This window comes from Falco peregrinus, chromosome 1 (assembly GCF_023634155.1).
Source record: "Falco peregrinus isolate bFalPer1 chromosome 1, bFalPer1.pri, whole genome shotgun sequence".
In the NCBI taxonomy this organism is placed as follows: domain Eukaryota; kingdom Metazoa; phylum Chordata; class Aves; order Falconiformes; family Falconidae; genus Falco; species Falco peregrinus.
The window spans coordinates 86,956,420-86,978,231 of NC_073721.1; the positions used below are offsets into that span (position 1 = coordinate 86,956,420).

Genomic DNA, 21,812 nt, shown 5'->3' on the forward strand with positions numbered 1-21,812 from the left:
CAATTAATCCTGTTCCTAGAGGCAGGAGTAATATTGGTGAATTATCTGGTTCCAGACCTATTTCCTTAATATCAGGTGACACAGTTTCTCTTAGTTGTGAGCTTCAGTTATGTAAGACGGATGGACAGCAAAACCTCTGCCACCCAAGGATTTTTTCTAAACGTATTATCTTCACCACCAGAAAAATTTCCCTTGGAATTTGTTACTATGACGATGTATTGCTTTGGAGATCCGAGGATGGTGGAGTGGATTTATGTTTTCTACCCGTTACTGAATGCTTTATCATGTGTACAAGGACATCGCTTACATATGGGATTATTGTTTTTCAATGTTCACCTCCTTGTGAATATATCAGAAATATACTTGAAAAACTTATTTTGCCATGTAACTGCCAATACACAATTAAATTAATTCAACAGTCACTGATGGCCTAGACCAGTCTCATGTTGATGTCTCACCACTCATTAGTATATGAATAAATAAATATTTCAGAAGGCTATGGGAAGATTAAATTTTATTTGACAGTGGGACCACTGAAAGATAATCAGCTAAATATAACAGTGAGACCACAATTTCTTCATACAAAACCAGCCTCCTTTGGGCCTCTATTTACCAGGCATTTGCTCCTGCAGCCAGCCAAACTCTTTCTTTTATGATGCCATTATTACAAGGAAGACTCGAAAGCGCTTGGCAGCACAAGCAATATAGAAGCAGCTCTGACATCCCACTGTTTCCAAGGAGAGGAAGTTTCCCTTTCAGTTTTGGGACTCATTTGCGCATGTTTCAGTAGCATCCCTCCCTCTTCCTCGCTCAGAAGACAGCTTTGCCATTTGCCCAGCTACATCTGGGCACCAGTGAAAGCAGGGAGTCTTTCAAAATGCTTTCTTAAATCCCATGCTGTTTGGCATGCACCACTATACCTCTCCTCTCCCACATGCAAAACCAAGCCGTAAGGTTCTGACCACCCACCCCATAAGAAGAGGGCAGCACAACTTCTGCCCATCTGTGGCTCTGCAGGCATCCTCTGCCACATGCAGCGAGGACAGGAGAGCAGTGGGCATATGGCTGTGCAGGATATACAGCAGCTGCCCTGGGGTAGGCTCCCCGACACCCAGGCACCCAGCCGGGGCATCTCTATGGGCTTGTCCCTGCAAGGACCACTTGTGCCAGTGCTGCTGCATTGCCTCCTTCAACCTAACCTGGAAAAGCTATCTGTGAGCTCCTGCTGGCAACATCTGCCAGCAAAGTGCACAGCAGTTCTGGCAAACCTGACCCATTAAGACAACAGTCACTTCGAGCATAAAAAAACCCCCGAACATCAGAGATCCTCCTGCTTTCAACTGTGTGTGTTTGCTGTATTTTTTTGCTTGCAAGGATTAGAAGGGATCAAAGTCCCTCCGTTACCACGTCAGATGTGCATTACACTGTTACCTGATACGAGAATCTCTGAATAAATCTGTATGGGCACAATTAAAATATTCTTAAAAAGGCAACAGATATTATATATAAAGCAAGGCTCTGGAAACAAGCCTTGTTCAAACACACAAATTACAATTTTAATACCATTATTCTATTTATCTGTCCTTCTGCAAAGCACAGTAGTGGTAGGATCGCTGAGAGCAGGGGAAGAGTGAAGGTGAAAAAATCCCTTCTAAAGGTGGTACTATGAAAAATATCTTTCTGGACTCCACACGAAACACAAGCCAGAGGGGCCCTCGCTGCTGGTGCTGCGCTCCTCCGGGAAATCCCAAACTGCTGCCACCTCCCACCGCCGGCCCGACCCAAGAGCCAGCCAGCCGCTCATTTCAAACCAGGGGAACAAAAAAGCCCCAACCCAACGCCTGCACCTCTCCCGATCCCCGCGGGACACAAAACCCGGTACAGGATCCCCGTTTTCAAAAAAGTTTCGGAGCGGCTGCCCGCGGAGGATTACCCGTTACCACGGCAACGGCGCGGCTGAGCCCCAGGGCCGGTCCTCTCGCCAGGCAGCGCCGCAGCCCCGTGATGCGGCGGCACCTGCCTGGGCTACGCGTTGCCAGGGAGACGCCCGCGTTGCTATGGCGACCATCACACGCTCATCGGGCGGCATGGGCGGGCAGCGGCTTCCCCCGCGCCAGCCCCCTTCCCCGTACCCCGGCCCCTCCCCGTACCCCGGCCCCTCCCGGCACCGCGCCCCGCAGCAGCCCTCCCCACTAATGTTGAAACGGCTACGGGAAAAGAACAATCAAACCAACCCAAACCCAAACCCCGTGCGAGCCACCACAGTCACTTTCTTAAGTCCTGGTGATGCTGCCGACCGCTGCTGCGGCTGGTTCAAGACACCGTCCTGATTTTTTGGGGTGAGGTGGTACAGAGCTGGCCACGACCAGCACTTCTGACCCAGCCCATTTGGAAGAACTGATGAAAACAATCTCCAAATTAGCAGCAAAGAGAAAGCAGTTTTGTCACCGGTGATCTCTTCCCCAGTTGACAGATGGCAGTCGTAGATTATCTCTCTTCCTTCACTAACCTTAGTCATAAGCAACGGCCAGATCAAAACCAAATGCAAAACAAATGAAAAAAACCCCACCACATGCTTATTTCACTGAAGCATGACCGAAAAATGGCTCTTGCCCTCTCCCAAACCCCTCCGGGATAACTTCAAGTGCAGGCACTCGCAAAGGGAGGTGTAACTACAACAAGGGCTGTTTAAGTCACCTGGGCACAGGGCTGCTGTGGAAACCTGAGGGTTGCACAGACAACACAGGCCCCATAGCTTGCCTGGGGGAAAAAAACCCAAGCCCATCTCCTCTGAGCAAGGGTACTGTGCTTTCACCTATTGCAAAGGGTGATAAGCGGGCACTTCAGAGCTCTCCATTTGCTTATATGCATCTTAATTTCAGGCATTTTTTTGCCAAAGGCACTGTGGCTCACATGGGAGGACTGCGAGCTCCTCTCGGGGGACTTGCTGCAGCCGCGCAGGGGGACAGACAGGTAAGGCATCCCGGACAACTGCTGCGCAATGCCAGGCTGCCGCCAGCACTCCCGGGCTTTCTTGGCTAGCACACTTCCAAACTGCATCACTTAATTACATTTAACGTCTTACCCAAGATTCATATGCAACACCAGATGAAAACATTTAGAGTTGTAAAATGCATCTAGTTCTTACCTTTGATATGCCTGAGGAGATGTGGGAGGTGTATTGAACACATGCGAATATGGGTGATAGGGTGTCTTTTTCAAAGCCTGAATAAGATTTTGTCTATATTCTGGGTCTATACACCACAAGGACCCCTTTCCAATACTCTGCAAAGAAAAAAGAATTAAAAAAAAATCAAATATTTGTTCTAATGGCATAGCCTTATTTATTTAGCAGTATTTGTCAGGAAAAGCAGTGGGTCTGGGTTTTTTGTCTGACAGAAGTGAATATAGTTTGCTTGCCAAAGATTATTGCTCCATTAATAACATATTGCCACTGTATGATTTGAATCACACTTCTTGGGGGGTGGGTGTGTGTGGAGTAAGAATGAGTGTTTGGTTGCTCCCTTCCCCCTGCCCCCTCTTTTTTCTAGTTAATATGATTTAATAATATCTGGCAATTTCCCCATCACCCCCTATTGGAAAAATAAGAAGTTACAATTACTGTTAAATGGAAACTTTTTTTCAAAGTAGATGCTTTTTGAAAGTGATTTTCTTTTCCTTTTGCTGTTTTACTGACAAGAAACAGGGCTAGGAAGGAGGGGTTTAAACACCCTAGCAACTGTTTTAAAAATAAAAGGACTTCATCCTTCAACTCATATGACATCAGTTCCATTATACTACAAGAGGAAATTAATCATCTTTTCTCCCCTAAAGAGAAAAAAAAATACCCCCAAATCAAACAAAAAAAAATCTACAGTATAATCAGAATTTAAACTGTTTAAGGGTGTTGTGAAATTGTGATCAGTTAAAACAACAGTTACTGTAATTACCCTTTCTGGACACATGGAGCAACTTAATCTGTAATGTGAAGACTACACTGAAACTCAGTATTTATTCTGCAGTTACAAACAGTGCAATTTCAATTCTTGCCTCAATCCCATCAGAGGTCAGGATGCAGATATTTTAAATTGTTTCGTGCGAGTTCTCAAACAAACAGAAAAACAACTTTCCCTCGGCTCTACTATGAAAGCATATGAAATGGTAACTCGGGAGCAGCCTTGGTCTTGAGCATACATAAAAACAAATACCAATCCTGACTGTTGACTGAACTCCACTAGCAGGCTTTCAAGGCATTAAGGTTAAGACTTTTGGCAAATGTTGATACTCCATGGAGCAGGCGGGGAAGGCTGTGCTACTGCCTCTAGCTGCTTTTCAACCCAGGACCATCCCTCTTCTCAACTTCAACTTCTGTCAGCGAAGCAAGGCTCTCTGTTTCGCGTGTTGAAGAACACACACAGACACGCAAAAAATCACACCAGAAGTGGGATCTTATTTTCTAAAGACACAAGGAAGACCATAATCAGATGTTGTTTCCTTTCAAAATCTTATCATCTTTGTGGAGCCCAACCAACTCCTAAGTGCTTCTCTACCTCGTGGACGACTTTAGGATACACGGTGCAATGTGCAACGTGCCTACAGACCTTCCTTCCAAGCTTACAGACAGCATATCTGCACTAAATTATTCCCTCAAGAAAACAGAAAAATGAAAAAGAAAAATCTCCTCCAATGTCACTGAATGGCTGTGCGGGAGCATGTAGCAAGTTCACAGCACTGCATGAGACCTGGCTTGAAAGAAAAGGAGAGGGGTTGGCACAACCCACAGTAGCCACAACTGCTTTCTTTCAGAAACAAGCACATCTGCAGGAGGGGATGAAGAAGCAACCATCTTCTGCATGCTGCTCTGGTGGAACCAGGAACATGGGGTCAAGCTTCTACAAGATAGCAGGGTTCAAGCCCATCTCTCCCCTTGCTTCCCCAAAGGCACCCTAGCAGAAAGGCCACTTAACAGCCTAAGGAAAGACATCTTCCAGCTCTCAAGGTGAAGTAAGGCCTTTGCGTGGCCAAAAAGCTCAAGATTAATGGGGCTAGAGAGAGAGAGAGAGAGCGCAAGCAAGACTCTTGGCTTTCATCTCAGCAAAGCACGACAGCAGATGACCGAAAGATGTACCACTGGTGCCAGTGGCAGAAGCTGTGCGCCACACACCTCAAAACAGTTTGCAAAAAAGAGGTTGTTATGTTTAGCCCTCTCTTAAATATGGGACAACGAGCCAGAGACTTCACATGTTAAGCCTAGTAAGTAACTTTTTAGGCAAAGGACAGAATTGAACACAGAATCCAAACCTCTCAAATTCCACTTTCATGCTCCACTCAAGAGCCAGAGCAAGAAGAACATGAAGCTTCATTTTAAGCAAGCAACATGCAAAACTAGGAATGTTTTTAGGAGAAAACTTTTGCTGGATTCCTTACTCCTTACAGCACAGGATAAGAGTAAAATAAAAAAGCTACACTTAAATACCATCTACCGTATTTGTACCTACTGGAACAGAATATATTGTTTCCAAACTTCTCTGCTTTTTCATTTACTTCCAAAACAGACTTTTTATCTACATGGAAGAGATTACTCCCCCAAAACCCATCAGAATTAGTTCAAGTTAAGGGCCTTACAAGATGAAGTCACTACTGACGAGTAACTTCAAAAATCTTCATTACTGTTAAGCTAAATTTATTTGGCTTGTCCATATTCTTGCAAAAGCCAAAAATAATCTCACTGAAAACCAGAAACTCTCACACAAGAAGTATTGAGAATTATACTCCTTGTTAAAAGAAACACTAGGAAGGCAGATTTGCTGTATTTTCAGTCCAACTCAGCTGACTTCTAATTTAGCAGCAAACCCCCCCCTGCAATTTAAGGCAAAGCTCTCTAAAGTTCCTTTTTTTAAGATAGTTACTTTTGTTTTTCCACAATCACACAAGAGAGCAGAAATAAAAAGAAAACTGAATGTCATCTGGTTCAAAGTCCTTCTTGACTGTCAGAGGTGTGAAAAGCTTTGTTAACTGTCTATTTAGGTGTGTCATTAGTCTTCCCATATACAGAGCAATCACAGGAAAGGAAATCACTGGAACTCTGACCCATCAGTTAGTAATTAAGTTCCATCTTATGACACTTGGCATGCTGCTTGCTAACTCCTCCAAGTCAAAAGTCAATAGTGGCTCCAATCAAAAAAAAGCAAGGAAGGGGGGAAAAAATGCCTGGATTGCATTTGACTCCCAGGCAACAAGTGACCGAGGAGTGGGTAACAGCCCCCTGATCATCTCAGCATTGCAGTGCTTTCAGACCCCCAAATATGCCACCTGCTCCCAAGGCCAGGCACAGCCACCTCCTCCTCTCTCGTCAATTACAGGTTACTTACTAATTAATTCTGCAGTCACATTTAAGGTTATTAAAAACAAGAAGAGTTACTATGAGTCTCCTTCACCTTGTCCAAGAGTAAATGATAGTTGTAGGTAAGCTGTTCTCTCTGATGGGGAGAGAAAGCAACACATAGAAGTTACCATGTAAAAGTTTATGACTGAATATTTTTCTGTTAAAAAACCTGCTGATTATCTTTTCTATTATTAAATTGTTATGCCCTTTTCCGTCAACATTGTATGTAGATTGTATCAGGTTATTGTGTACTAAATCCCAACTTATTAATTCATTTGCTCTTTCTCATGTCTCAAACATACAAAATTGACTCCCCCCCAACAATTAAAACCAGTGCATTGCCATGAAAGGTACATAATACACTCTGTGTCCAATTGATTTTTCTCTCAATGGAATGCACATGAAGTTTTAAAATCCTACTTTACACAACCTGTTAGGATCCAAACAAAACCGTTTGGTCATCTTTTAGTAGAATTGAACAAAAGTTTCAAATTTAAAAATAATTAAAATGCTGCTAGTCAGCTTTTTCAGTTGTTATCGTTGCATTTCCACTATTAAAACTCCTCATTATAAAGATTTTGTTTCCATGTACCTCACAACTAACTGCCTGGCCTTACATATCACCTACCATCTGCTCAAAGCTCAATAAAAAAAATTGCGTGTTGAGCTCTTTCCAAGACCAATGCCCGTGAAAAAACACATGCCCTGTCTATATAAAAATTCCAGAAAATGTTTATTTGAGGAATTTTGTTCCTTGTTTATTTTAGCACAGACTTGAAATGTGTCAGGAACGCAGCTTTTTTCCAGGGTTGTTCTTTTCATTGCCATACAGTCTTCCCAAAATAAAGTGTTGCAAAAAGAGCCAACACAGGAACCGCAAAACATACGGGCTCAGAGGGATGCTGGCAATTTCAAATTGTACCTTCTGAAGCTTCAGTCACACGTTCACTTTGAATCTGCATTGGACTGCACTGAAACCAGGAGAGGCAGCTTCAGGCACCCACATCTCTTATAGCAGCACCACCACCAAGAGGGTCCCAAAGGGAACAGATCCCTAAGGGAACATCCCCCAAAAGGGATGTAGTGGATGGAGGGGTGTGAGCTGCTGCTTCCCTGGTCTTCGCTGCACTGTTCTCCTCCCTGCCCTCCTGCATGTACCCGGCCCTTCTTCCACAAGCCCATTTCAGTCCTTTTCCTTGAAGAAAACTATTTTGCCGGTACAATTTTATGTCATTTGAACTCATCAAGCTGGTTCACGTGGTCTGATGAGCACCCACTGCTGCTGTAAAGCGGGGAATGGATGCAGGGAGCCAGGGAGGGGAATGGGAGCTCTCTCCTTCCGCAGCAGGGGACTCTGGCTGCACACAAAGCAGCTCGAAAGAGGAATGGGAAAACTACTGTGACACAGAGCAGGGGTACATGGAAGAGCTGGGGTGAGCAGCACCGAGGCTGGCAGCCACGACCCCGAAGGAAAGACCAGGAGAGCCAGGCACCAGAGACACCGAGATGCTGGGTACCGACACAGGGGTAGGCTCTGAGGCTGGGAGGAGAGGAAACAAAAGAAGAGAACCCTGAGTGTGTGAGTGACCCCACAGCTCTGTACAGCCACCCAGGCTACACCAGCGAGCTGAGAATCGTTAAACTCTTTAAGGACCTTGCTATGTCAAACAAAAAAACCCAAATCAAAACCAAGCCAGCAGCTCCCCACTGAGTAGATCTGTTCTTTTTCTTCTCGACTACCAAACCAGGAAGGGATGAGCGGTCATGGCTAGACTCTCCTGAAGCAATATGCATTAGGTATATAGCAACTACCCAGGCTGAAGTGGTGTAGATGTACACCAACTGAGAAATATGCCGCGCTGATTACAGAGGTTTTCAGGAACTGTAAAAGCAAACAGAAAAAGCAGAAATGTCCTATTACTTGAAAAAAGGGCATTTCCAACTATCATCTACAGACCCAACCTATCAAATCTTCAAATCACACCACTGAGACTTATCAGTCCCTGCCTAGCTCAGTGTAAGTTGTTGCAGTCGAATACCACTAAGGACACCTTCTACAGTGATGAGGAACTTTTCGGTGTCAAGTATCCACCATTACTGATCTAAGCATTTGCTCTCATGGATGAAACCTACTACTGTTACAGCAACTGACCTCTTTACAAGTAATAGTGGAGAGATTACTGAGTATCAAAGGTTGTTACTCTAAAGAAGTATTTATCCTGAACTCACTGTGCCAGTTACCCTGCAACAGCGGGCTTGAGGCAAACCCTTCACACCAATTTGCCACCAAGCTTCTACAGGTGTCCAAGTATGCCATGTAAGCACAGAATTGTTTCTACAGGATCAAGAATTGGATGACACAGATACCCATGATGTCACCACAAAACTTAAAACAACCATTTGAGTAAGTACAGCCAGAACAGAATCTGAAAAAGTAATTGTATTAGACCAGAAATAGATTTCTGCATATAAAGTACAAGAACGAACAACATTTCTCAATTTCTATGCCTGCACCACATCTAATGTGGCAGCACAATGTCATCAGCCTCCTCTTCACAGACGCTGTGTTTCTGGAACCATTGCTGACTGCTGACACCTGCACCTGAAACCTCTGGGGGTTGCGAGAGCGTGCCCAGGGCTGTCAAGCAGCAAGGACCCATACAAGCTCCCAAGAGTACAGGCACAATGGAAATGTCTACCCACGCAAAGAGCACGCTATTTCACACACCACCCGCCACCGCAATCACCCAAAATGCAGAGCGATTCTGGAAATCTTGACTCCTGGTTGGTTCCCAGGGACAGCGAACTAACAACAAGAATTCTTCCTAAACACAAATTCCCCTCTTCTCCCCATATGAAAAAAAAAAAATCTGTTTCATAAGTGAGGCATTACTGTGAGTAGATGGACAGGCAGGACAAAGGGAAGTAAAATACTTTCCGAGTGGCACCTCGCGACACCCTGCCTTCAGCTCTGAAACGCACCAAGAGGACCGCAATTATCACTCCAAAATCCACCTTGAGACAATTACTTGCTTAAATAACTTTTCTGCACTATGCAGAGACACCTGCCAGGTCACTTAAAAAACATCCCAAAATACAGCATAGTTCACACATCCCTCTACCAAATATGCCATTACTCTTGGAGGTTTGCAAATGCTGTGCAGGCGCTATGGGAAACCAGGGGTTCACAATTACAAAACTCACTGAGACTAAAAAAATGCAAGTCTACTGCAATCAGTGATGCAACCAGCACTGCAACAGCACGGGCAGAAAGGTTTTTCAATATCTGAAGAGAACGTGTGCAACCAGGAACACTACTCAAAGGCATGTTCTGTGCTCTTCACTTGCAGACAGTGATGCCAGAAAGTGTGTTTTACTTTTTCAGCTGAGCCACCCATCCCTCACCTTAGTACTGAGTTCCTCTAGGTGAGGGGTTGGATTAAATGACCTCCAGAGGTCCCTCCCAACCCTGACCATGCTGTGAAAGGCATCACTGCTAAAATAGGACCAACTCAGAGCTGTAATTTACATGACACAGAATTAGCATCTTAGTATCAAAACTGGGGAAAGATACTACATAACAATTTTTAAACTATTCAGCTGGCAAACACTGTGGAAGTTTTAAGATTAAGATGCCAAAGTTTGTCTGTTGGTTTGTTTAAAACTGTTGGTTATCTTTACTCATCAGTATTTCAGTTTATCAAGACAGACATAATGTTGCTTGCTCTGCTCACCTACATTGGTTCTCCAGTTCTGAAATAGTTTTTATGAGTGGTCACAGATAATAGGAAAGCCTTATCCTGTTTAACAGCCATGTACCTTGCATGCAGATGAGGCTGGTGGGTTCTCTAGTTACTCTTCTTAAGGGAATGAAGTAATTCACAGAAAGACACAAACAAACCATTTGAATGATCTAAGGTCAGCTGGTTTAAAAAAAAATAAAAGAAAGAAATACAACTACTAAGGAATTCTTAAAGAAAGAAAAACAAAGCCACTGCCAATGGCTGCTATTATTACAAAACACATTCCTTAGATCTACTGTAATCTCACAAAAAAATTACAAATAACTATTCATGCAGTTTAAGGGTAGATTTCCTTTATTCTCTTCCAATGTTTCTAGCACAGACCAGGGAAATTCTATATGGCCAGTTCTAAAGAACTGCACTATAGACCTTAACAGCAATTTTAATGACAGTAACAACTGTATGGTGAGCTTTATGTTTCAGAAACCTTCACACAAAATCCCCCTTACCAATGAACTCAAAAGAGTGAGGAACTTCCCCTGCACTTCCAAGGAAAATTTGGCAATGTTATGTGACAGCTTAACACCAAGAGAAAACTAAAGTAGCATTTGCACGCAGCATAACAAAACCTCACACCCACTTCTCCCGCATGTTTTCAACTCTTTTTTCCAGTAAACTAGCAGTCACAGCTCTGCTCAAGCACAAAGCTGAAAAAGAGCTCTGACTAGCTAAAACACAGTTACATGGCCATAAATATACGCTCATTTAATGCATGAAATTAATGATTTGCTGGGAAGGTTTGCTGGAGTATAATGTTCAATGCACGTAAACCAGTTGCATCAAGAAATCACTGGCTTTTCTCAAGGAAACAAAAGGTTGGGGCTTTTTAAGTCTTATTTTGCTCCAAGTAAAAACATCCATTAGTTCAAATCTCACAAGTCCAAGCCTCTGCTTTCATGCACATCTCTCAGTATTTTAGCTCACTTCTTCAATGAGCTACCCCAGACACCAACACAGCCATCAACCTTTTAAACCCCTGGCTTGCCTTTAGGAAAGTGGCCTTGATTCTGCCCCAAGTGGTGCAGGGGCATTAACCATCTCCAATGCTTCTTACGCCCTTCCAGTTACAAAATGGGCACTGCCTTTCTGACTGGAGAGGTTGGGTAGGTAAGCAACTTCACCGAGAACGAGAAGCATGATTATAGTGGAAAAGGACAACTTAGCCTCAAAATGAAATAAACAATAAACAAAAACAAACAAAACAAAAAACCCACAAACCAAGTGAGAAGCCAAGCATGCAAATAAACAATGCTACAGGAATAAAAAGGCCAGACCAGCACCATGAACTAACAGCTGGATAAAAGGAAAGGCTGTGGTATTCCACAGTCAAAAATCCCAACAAAACAATCCTACAAAACTACTTCACAGGCAAGATGCAGTGCGAGATTCTGCAACACAAGAAAGGGCTACCAAAATGCACACTGTCCAGTGGCCTTCCAGTGTTAAAGGTGTTCACGTCTCACCAATACAAGACACATTACTGTAAGTTTTCTTTTTACCTTTGGACTTGTATGTGCTATCAGAGCGAAGGGCCCCGCTCCCTTCAACGGTGCCTTTAGTGGCTGGCCCACACACAAACCTCCACAGAGTGCCCTACAAGTAGAGCCACAGGCACAGGTCCTATGGCCTTGTCCACCTGCCACAAGTACCACAAAGAAACAGCGGGTAACATCCCACAGCAATGGCTGCGAGACAGGACTAGGAGTAGCTACATTCAGGTTTTAAGACAAATGAAGGCATTTGTGGGCTTTTAAGCAAATTTTTACCCCAGTACTCCCCCTCACGAGTACAGAGAAGTCAGAAATGTCTTCCTAGTGCATGACTTAGACATCCAACAAGTCTGAGATGCTGCCAAAGACTACCAACCCAAGGCATGTCTCCAGAGTGCAGGCTCCTGATCCCACAATGGGCACTTCAACACCACGTCTAGAACAATTCTCTGTCATTGTTTCCACCATAGTGACCCACTGCCAGATAACACCACAGGCACTGCTGGTCTACGGCTCCTCCAGCACACCAGCACCAGTGTGTCCATTAGAACAGGTAAGCTCACACAACATTCCTGCCAACAGCGGGCAGTGGATCTGTCGCACCACATTAGCTTCCCACTGATTCTATAAAATGATTCCTCCAACAGGCTCAGGAGGTGTTGCATTATGACACCCAATTCCAAGAATCATATTTAGCCTGTAAAATATCTCCTTGAGTTTATATGCAAACCACCCTATAAAGCTATTAGGCTGCCACATGGAAATCCTGCAAGCAACTGAAGAAAGCTGTGTCATTAAACAGTAAACATTAAACAATGCCTGGCTCCTATATAAAGTAGTAGTATGTTATGTCATGCTAGCACCTAGCAACACCAGACACTCCCCAAAGCCTCCCCAGGCTAGGCAAAGTCCAGGCACTGAAGAAGACAGGCTGTGACACTGTTAGAGATGAACAAGTACAAGATCAAACAGACACAGGGAGACTAGGCTGTGGGAAGACAGGACAGCCCAGAAGACAAGCCTGTCAGCATGACGGGCTGTCACATGGCATACTTGAGGGAGATCAGGTAGCAAGTAGCATTAATAATGCTGTTTCAGTCTACAGAATTTCTGTATATACATGGAAAGTGTAATTACCCCTACTCTGTTGAAAAGAAAATTGGGGAGACACAGAAACAAAAGAATAAAAAAAGAAGTTAAGTGTTCAAGGTCACCTATAAAATCAAAGGCAAAAGAAAAAAGGAAAAAAAAAAAATCCCTCAGACTCCAGACCAACTGCCCATTCAGTGGCACTTGCTAATTTCACGTCAGAGCAACACTCATTTAAATACCTGCTGGTCATCTGATACTCCTCACATTACCTAGATTATACAACTGGAATGCCTTTTCTTACAAATACATAGTTATGTTGTATATGAAAACCTAGCAACAATTTTAAACCACAACCCTTCACACAGCAGGTATTAAAAAAAACATTCAACACCTGCATCTGTGCTAAAGGTTTGCAGGCCATTTTTTGTCTAACAGTACATTAATGATGAAATAAGCCAGTGAGTGAATTTCCAGGAGAAGGGGTTAACAGCTAGTAGAGACAGGTGGGAGGGAGCAGTCTGCACTAAATCCATTAGCAGTGACAAATAAAAATAGAAATAAGGAAGACCTGACAAAAGCTAATGGATTTGCACCATTTACCCCATAACTGTTTACTTAATGTAGGGTTTTTCCTTGCTTAGTATTTAATATCAGTTTGCACAATGAATTCAGAGGGAAAAACAGACACTTTGATAAATGGTTTGAGAGGGTGGCTGGATGTGGGGTTTCCAAGCGTCCCTGAGCTTCTAGGGAAACAAAGCTGTGCTCCATCCTGAGCCCTGCTCAGCAGCCTCAACAGATCCCTGTCACCTGCAGCAAGCATGCGCTGAAGAAAAAACTATTGTCCTGCAAGAGGCCTCAGTGTTACTGCACATCTATCAACACACAAATTACTTCTGCCACTTACATACACACTCTGCTTGCATCCCGTTTCTACACTAAGTTCAGAATACTCATTTTTTTACTACCATTTCTCCTTCCCTCTCCTCTTTCCCACAGCTGAATGAAATCCCAGAAAGCAAAGCAAAACAAAACGCCCCCGCCCTGCTGCAAACACGCTCTAAAATGAGGCAACTTCTTGACTGCATTTGAAGCCTTCACCTCGCTCACACGCCTCAAATAAACACAAACCCGCCAGGGCAGAGCCTGGTTTCAGGAGCCTGAACAGCCCAAATGTCACAAGCCCAAAACTCAGGACTGTGAAAAGCCTGGGACTTCCCCACGACTTGGCACTTTTGCAGGCTGCCTACACCAACCCTACTTCCTCCCAAACACCAGATACTGTCACAAGACTCAATGCCTCTTAAATTAGTCAGTAAGATCAATGGCTCTACAATGAAGGTGAACCAGGGTAAGACCAGTTTAGCTCCAGTAGCACACCACCCTCCTGCAGGGAGGTCAAAACCCAGCTGCTCCGGTAAGCATGCTCCCTCTTAGACACTGGGCATCCTGGTGGGACTAAAACAGCAGTGTCTGAAGGACACAGCTTTCCTCACCCGGTGGGATCTGACATCTTGTTTTTACTGTAATACAAAACATGCAAGAAATCCCACCTGATAGCCACACCAGGGACCTACACAGACCCAAACACGGAGCAGCAAGCCCCCGCCAGGCCTAGATGCAGAGAAGGACCATCACCACCTTCGATACTAACCTCTTCCCATGTCTTCTGGACAGTCAGCCACAAAAGCCTTCCCAGGAGAGGCAGAAACACCCCTCAGTTGCACCAAAGCCTTCCAGAGTGGGGAGGCTCTAATCTCAAGAGTGCAAGGGGATTGCATACCCAGGCAGAGTCAGGGAGCAGGCTGCTAAGCCACCTGCCTGCCTCCACCGACTACCACATTGCAGGTCTCTAAAAAGCACCCTCTCCCAAACCTAGCTGTAACTTCGGTCTGCTCTGGCAGCTGCCCTGCAGCCCTCCTGCGCAGAAGTACACAAAGGCTCTTCCTGCCAGTGAGATGGCCCAGACCACCAGCAGCAGGAGACAGCCAGGGCTATGATGCCACTACAAGCACAAACAGGAGACACTGTCGCACGTGGGTTGAGCACAGCATGTCCTTCCACCCTGGCCACACAGGCAGAAAGTGCAGTCCCCCTTGCCCCCTCCGTGCAGGTGTATGGCACCAGTCCCCACTGTGCTGGGGAGCCTGGACCCAGCCCCAGGGGATGAGCATTCTACCACAAAAATTGCGGAGGGAGAAGTAGGTGAGGAATTGTCCTTCTCAGCAGAAGGATGCAGTGGAAGAAGGGGGAAAAAGCAAGAGATGTTGCCAGGTCTCATCCAAGTCATCCTCAAGGTGGAGTAAGTTAAAAGGAACAATACGGGACCTTTTCACTATGGGAACAATTAATTCAGATGTGCTTGCATTTCCTCCTATTTTTACTTTCTGCTATAGAAACAGAGGTTTGTAAAAGAAGATGAACTTGCTTAGCCTTCAGACTTATTCACAGTAAGATTCATTAAAACTGTAAGAAGACTTCCTTCGCTACTTTTCTCCACACAGCAACTCAAAAATAGATTTGACAATTACAAGGTTTTGTTGCCTTGGGTTTTTTAGGTGTCTGTACTTACAAGCATGGCTGCACGGGCTGCAACTGGCAAAACACTAAAAGCAGCAGATACAACAAAGCTTGGCATGAGGAACTTCTGCAGCATGAGCCACTCAAGTATATTTTAGAGTGGATCATTAATACTGCATTTCAGCTTCCCTGAGCACCTTCACCAGCAAAACAGATTTGAAAGTGTGCAGATAGTTTATTAAACATGTTAGAGAAAAAAAAACACACTCACTGGTGTACATGGATTTACAGAAAATGAATATTCAAATCTTGATTTTTTCCAAGGAAGCTAGCAAGTCCCTGATCAAAACCTACAGCTTGGCAAGAATAGGATTTACAGGTTTATTCATGTTGTTTCCCAGGCAGACTAGTTCTGCATTAGCAGAGCATTAATCAAAGTCTAAATACTTAAGGATTCTGACTCAATACAGATTCTTCCTCTGTTTAAAAGTCCACCTCATTTTTCCAGATGTGATTCCAAATCCCACAGTGATTTTGCTATTTCATACAAAAAGAAAAGGAAAAGCAGGTTTCCTCAAATTCACAGAAGAGAATCAAAAGGCACGTGACAGAGGCAGCAGCAGAGCGCCAGCCTGCAAGCTCACTGAAACAAACCCCACAGAAATAGAAATGTCACTCTTCAGGGTGCTCTTTCAGCTAAGCTGGTAGCAAACAGGATGTGAGCATCAGTCGCTGTGTGTGGAGAGGACGTTATTCAGAATAGCAAGTTCAGGCACAGACCGGGTCTTTCACTCGGTAAGGAAAGAGTGGGAGGAAGCAGGGGGGAAGCCTTCAACCCACACACTGCAGCCCTGCCTACTTGGGTTTTCCCCGGCTTCTTTTTAACTGAATTATCTCACAAGCAGTCATTTTCAAGTGCGAAGTTCACAGGCAGCCCCCATGAAACAGGGCTGCACGGGAAGCCTGCTCATGCTTCGAGTGTGCTGGGAGGAGGAGGAATGACAGGCTCCTTGGGAAAACGAGACCACAGACACCCTCAGTGAGATCATGGACAATCTCAGCAGTGCCAGCACCCTTGAGAATAGGGACAGGGACACTTGTAGAAAGACAAACTGTCCACAGAAAGGAAGGATTACGGCTTGGCTTAAACATGAGAACACAAAGAAAAACAGTTTGGAGCAGGTGAGCGGAAAAGAGAAGACAACACCGCCTGATGGAGTTTAGAAACCTCTGGAAATTAGAAAAGCTATATCAACTTCTACACTGGGCTAACTCACCATTTTCACCCTCCCACTCCTCAGTATTTACTAGCAAGCTATTACTCATTCTGATTATCATATACAAAAAGGCTGGTGATCAATATTGCACAAGGGTGATTAGTACTCAGTGATTAAACATCAGTGTATTAATTTGTCTGACTTAGCATGCCTGAAGTGGAAGGAAATGGAGAAACAGTTTCTGAGCAGACCACAGCAATGAAAACAGACAACTTGCTCAACATCAGAGGTTGATGTTGTGAAGAGTTCAGAAGTAACAAGAAGGAAATTAATGATATTTTCAGAAGGACAGAAAATTGTTTTCTTCCAAATTATTCATGATCAAATATGCCTTTGAACAGATCTACCATCTAAAGGAAAGAAAATCTCATTTAAGGATGCCAAAGTAAGGCTATTTTGATGGCACAGGTGTCATGCAAACAGGCCTGCTGGGACCTGAGTCACTGCTCCAGGTCTCCTGTGATCTTTTTCTCTATCGGTTTCACACAGGAAGCCTTCGTATTTGGCAGATGGTTTATAAATGAAAATCTTGCTTCAAAAAGTTGCTATTTTTTTCTTTTCCAAAATGCAAATGCACTTTCAGCACAGTGCAACAATATTTTAAAGCACTTGCCCCTGCCACATGTTGCTCTGACATGTTTAGGAACGATTCCATTTCTAGATGATACAAATAGGAAGATAACTAAGAGGAGAAAACCAACAAAAACAGCAGTCAGAAATGAACACCTGAATGTGAAAAGCAACCAAAAATAACATACAAACTCCCTTACAGAAAAAAAAAATGTGTAGCTAGAAAATGAGGTCCAAAGTGCTGAAGGCCCTACTCAAAGGCTGAGCAAAAAGGGAAGGGCACCTTATAATTGACTCCATTCATCCTACTGATGACAAAAAACTTTTGACAGCAGAGCTGTATAATGCAGAACCCTGCTGAAAAACAGTAATCAGCCCTTGAGCGTGCTGGTGGTGTGAAAATCCACCACTGCTTGCCCCACAAAAGGAAGCCAGATATACCAGCTCCAAAGTACCAGCCCGTGGAAAAGGGCTGGCCTTCTCCAAAGGGTCCTTTTTCTATTCATAGTCACACCCAGTGACCACAAATGCTGACATCTGCACTGTACAGAAGAGGATTTCTGTAACCGCTGTGTATTCCTTGCAAAAGACTCTCAGGGGCAATACTAAACACACCACCACCAAAAGATGTTACAACTTCCAGCTTTATCTTAAGTTCCAGAATCTGGCCTTAAAATTGCCAATTCATAGCATTTTTAGCATGTTGGGATTCTAGGCGTTTCTATTAGAAAGTCATGAGATGGTGCAAAACCACGACGTGGGGCAGGGGGGCAACACAAACCAAAACGTTTCCAGCTGTCTTCACTTCTGTAAAAGAGCCTGGAAAAGTTCTTAAAGGCTCTAAAATAAGGCACACACACACCCCTCCCCCATTAATTTAAATGACAACATGATTTTTAAGCCACCTTCATAATTTCTAAGGCCCAAATCTCTGTATAGCCCTCCCCCCCAACATCCTCATCACATCTATTCATATTATTACACACCCTCCACATGCTAACATTACTTGGTCTAACTTAAAAGCCACACAGCACAAACACAGAGAATTTATTTGGGCAGTTATCTCTCCCTTTCCAAACAAAAGCAAGTCTCTGTACACAGTGCAAGAAGGCAGAGGCTACACATGGCATGGATTGAAAAGCCATTTAAACCAGCTCTGGAACCATTTTATTGTTTAACCTGATGCCAAACAACAGGAATCGACCGATAGTCAAAACAAGAAAAAAAAACCCAAAAGCTTACCGATGAAGTAAATTCTTCCCCTTTTAATGCCTGTCTAAATTAAAGATTCAGAGTGCAAATCCAACAAGTTTGTGAACCCTGTTTTATAAATTGCAAGGGAAATAAATCAAAGTTGATGTGGCACACAAGTGGATAATTCTGCCATAATTAAGACACGGACTCTTGTCCCGTCAGCTCAAGCCTAGCCAAATGCATTTTTGGCACACTAGACACTGGAGGGTGAGTGGGACTTGAGTACTGGTGAAGGAGCAGATGGTAATTAGCAAAAGTGGTTAGATCATAAGCATGTTTACTTTGAAACTAAAATAATGCAAGTATTTTAGCTGGGGGGAAGGAGGGGGATGGGGAAATTTTCCTATTTTTTTCCTAGTCAGCAGAAAAACAGGATGAGAAAGAGCAAGATCTTTCCTACAATTTCAATGCTACAAATTAAAATCAAAGCTTTCTAAATGAATATTTTGTATTTATTCTCAAACAAGACTGACAGAAAAGCTTGCCTCTTAATGGAAAGGGTCGTAATTACATTTCTGCTTTTCCAAATTCAAAATTATTCAGCTCTAAAAGCCAATAGCAAATGACACATCAAAGCGGACTTGCTAAGCCAAGAACAAGGAACTTCATTCTGCTGAACAAAAGCAGAGTTGCCCAAAAGGCAGTTAAGTCATACTTACAGGTGTTTTAGCAAAACACAAAAGAACAAAAAAATTAGTCAAAGTCAAGGTGTTTTATTAAATTTCAAGTGCTGGTTTGTTCTGGAAAAAGCAAGAGAGACTGTTCAGGTTAGTTAGACTCTTAATTTGGAGTGATTGTTTAGACTAATTGGTAACCAGCTGTGGCAACAGAACATGTCTGTCTCAAGGAAATCTTGCAGAGATGGACCACTGTGACAGCATCATGTTTCCCTAGTACAGAGATGCAAGTAGATAGAAAGCTCTGTTTGACGACCCAAATCCATACTATCCTTTCCTCCCATTTCACCTTAAAAGTGTTTGGATGATCTGAAAAACAGTATGATTATGTAAGACTTTTTATATATATAAAATATATTTGTATATACACACATATCTACAGATAGATAGAAAAATAAATGAATTTAAGCAGAAAGGGAGGTACAGCCTTAACAATAAAATCCCATTTGTCTCAACAGCTGGAAGCTAGCACTGTACTGAGTCTTCTGTGCAATTTGTCTCTATGACAGCTTCTTTCCTCATTCTCTGCCATGCAGCCAGAAGTCTAGAAAGTATCAGAACTTGATATAAAATTGTAAAAAACAAATCTGCCCTCTCTTACAACAGCAAGGTTTGCATACTTAACCCTGAGCACTGAGGGGGGAAAACATTCACCTGCAGAGCAGGAGAGCAAAACAGAGAAAACCCAAGTAAATTAGTTCAACAAGGCAATTATGGAACAATAAATGCGTTACATTAACTGCCAAAACAGGAAAAAACATACTGCACAAGTTCAGCTGACTGCTTCAAAACAAACCATGCAACACTGAAAACGCCACCATTTGTCTGAGTCTGTCATCTTGGCCACATCCTGACTCTCCAGCTTCCCATCTTCTAACTGAAGACTGGAAACCTTTACTTCCCATGCACACCATGCATTGCTTCCTACCTTAGCTATGTGGACAAACCAGTGTCTTACTTACACTATTCATCTACAGCTCCTTAGTCCTAAAGTACTTCAGGAAGGGTGGAATTATGTAAGAATCATATCATTACTTCCAGTTAAATTTACAAATAATCTCTGAAGGGGATTCCTGCAGAACTAAATGCCTTTTGACCCAGGAGCTCTGTACCATTTTCTCTCAAAGTCTAAGTGTAATTGTAGCTCCATTGAGCTGGCAGCATGCAGTTCTTAAAGCCATCAAACATTCCTCTCCAAAATCCTTTGAAGTGCTCCCAGGAGCAGTGAGGATCTCTGGAAGTGCAGTGCTTCTGTGTCATCCTAAGGCTAGAAGAGGCTGCACACAGACAGCAACTGCAAGACAGTGGTACTGAGGAGAATCTTGCAAATACAGCTTTTTCTACATGGCTAGGACTTTATTCCTAAAGATAAACTATGCAAGAACTATTTAGTTCTCCCCAGCAATTTGAAGAAAACAGATCTAACTGCAAAACCACTATATTTATTACGGTCTGTACCACTTAACAGCGATGTTTACCCCCTTCCCCCAAATCTAAAATCAGAACACCTCATGAATGATTTCCCTATTTTTACCAGAACACACATAACCTAAGGAGAGGTGTGTTCCCACTCTCCACCCTACGGGGTGAGGAAAGGAGATAAAAGTATGTAAATGAAAGAGATAAGCTATCCCAGTACCTAACCTTGACCTTGTATTAACCCAGGCAGCCCCTGCAAGTTGCACTGTAGGCATCCTTTTTTCCAACTGTAAACTCAAGAAAAACATTTACAATAGTTGCTTCATCTCAGTGAGTACCCTCCTACAGCAGGCAGCCATGGGATCTCATAAGTACAGCTCTGGAACAGAGCCTAATTTTCTGCTCGTAGCTTGAATGAGTGTGAATTCAGCATTCAACTAGATTCTCTTATGCAAAATCCCATCAGTAAGTTTCTGCTCCGCGTACTGACATCGACACTTTTCCATGCCATCGAAACTTCCCCAATACAGGAGCCCATTCATTCCTCTGCTTACCAACAGTCATCTTTCAGCAAGTTACACCGGCATTTCAAAATCCTGATAGTACTCTGCTAGAGAAAATTGCTACCGTTCACTGCTGCAATGAAATACAGCAATTCAGCATGCCATAGATAGTGTTTTGGTATCTTAAGTCACCGGCTAAAGGCAGCAATTTGGTTTCTTCTCTACTGTAGCAAGGAAAACCCCTCACATTTAAGATCTTCAGAACGAGTCCTCCCACAAATTCCTACGTTAGTTCCCAACACAAATTTCCATAACACCCAGAATGGAATTTGGAAAACATAACTAACGAATTGAAATGTACTGTCTCCAAAATTACTACTATGGATAACTGAGTAAGGTCCAGACGCATCATTTATGGCCACAGCTGGTACTTTCCACAGCCCTCAGTCCCAATTCTGCTGCTGTTTACTCAGGAGTAAACCAAAAGCAGCTCCTCTGAAGTCAAGAGTCCAAACTGGTGGGAGAACAGAAGAAAACAAGTAACATTCCAGTTACAGAAGGGCCAATAGTGACCTACCAAAACATCAGGAGGAAAAAAAAATAATTATGCCAAAGTAGCAAGGTCACTCCCCTTGTTCTTCCCTACTGTTGCTTATCTTACATGACCTTTAGCACTGATGAGTCTGACACCACTTAAAGCTACAAGAAATTTAGGACTTTTTAGAAGCCAGTTGAGTTACCAGCAAGTAGGTAAATCTTGTCAGCATCCAGACTGTTATAAGTGTGCTTAATCTCCAGAAAAGATAACCACAGTTTTATTGC

At 43.4% G+C, this 21,812-nt stretch overlaps 1 protein-coding gene across 10 annotated transcripts in view; it reads right to left on the reverse strand.

Annotated features, from left to right (window-relative positions):
• The window catches only part of FOXN3 (forkhead box N3), a 212,151-nt gene that overhangs the window by 104,020 nt on the left and 86,319 nt on the right, over positions 1 to 21,812 (reverse strand). For all 10 annotated transcript variants that reach the window (XM_055814567.1, XM_055795573.1, XM_055808535.1 and 7 more), the window contains one exon: positions 3,149 to 3,285. In XM_055814567.1, the coding sequence (XP_055670542.1) occupies positions 3,149 to 3,285 (137 nt within the window). The remainder of the gene's footprint in view (positions 1 to 3,148; positions 3,286 to 21,812) is intronic.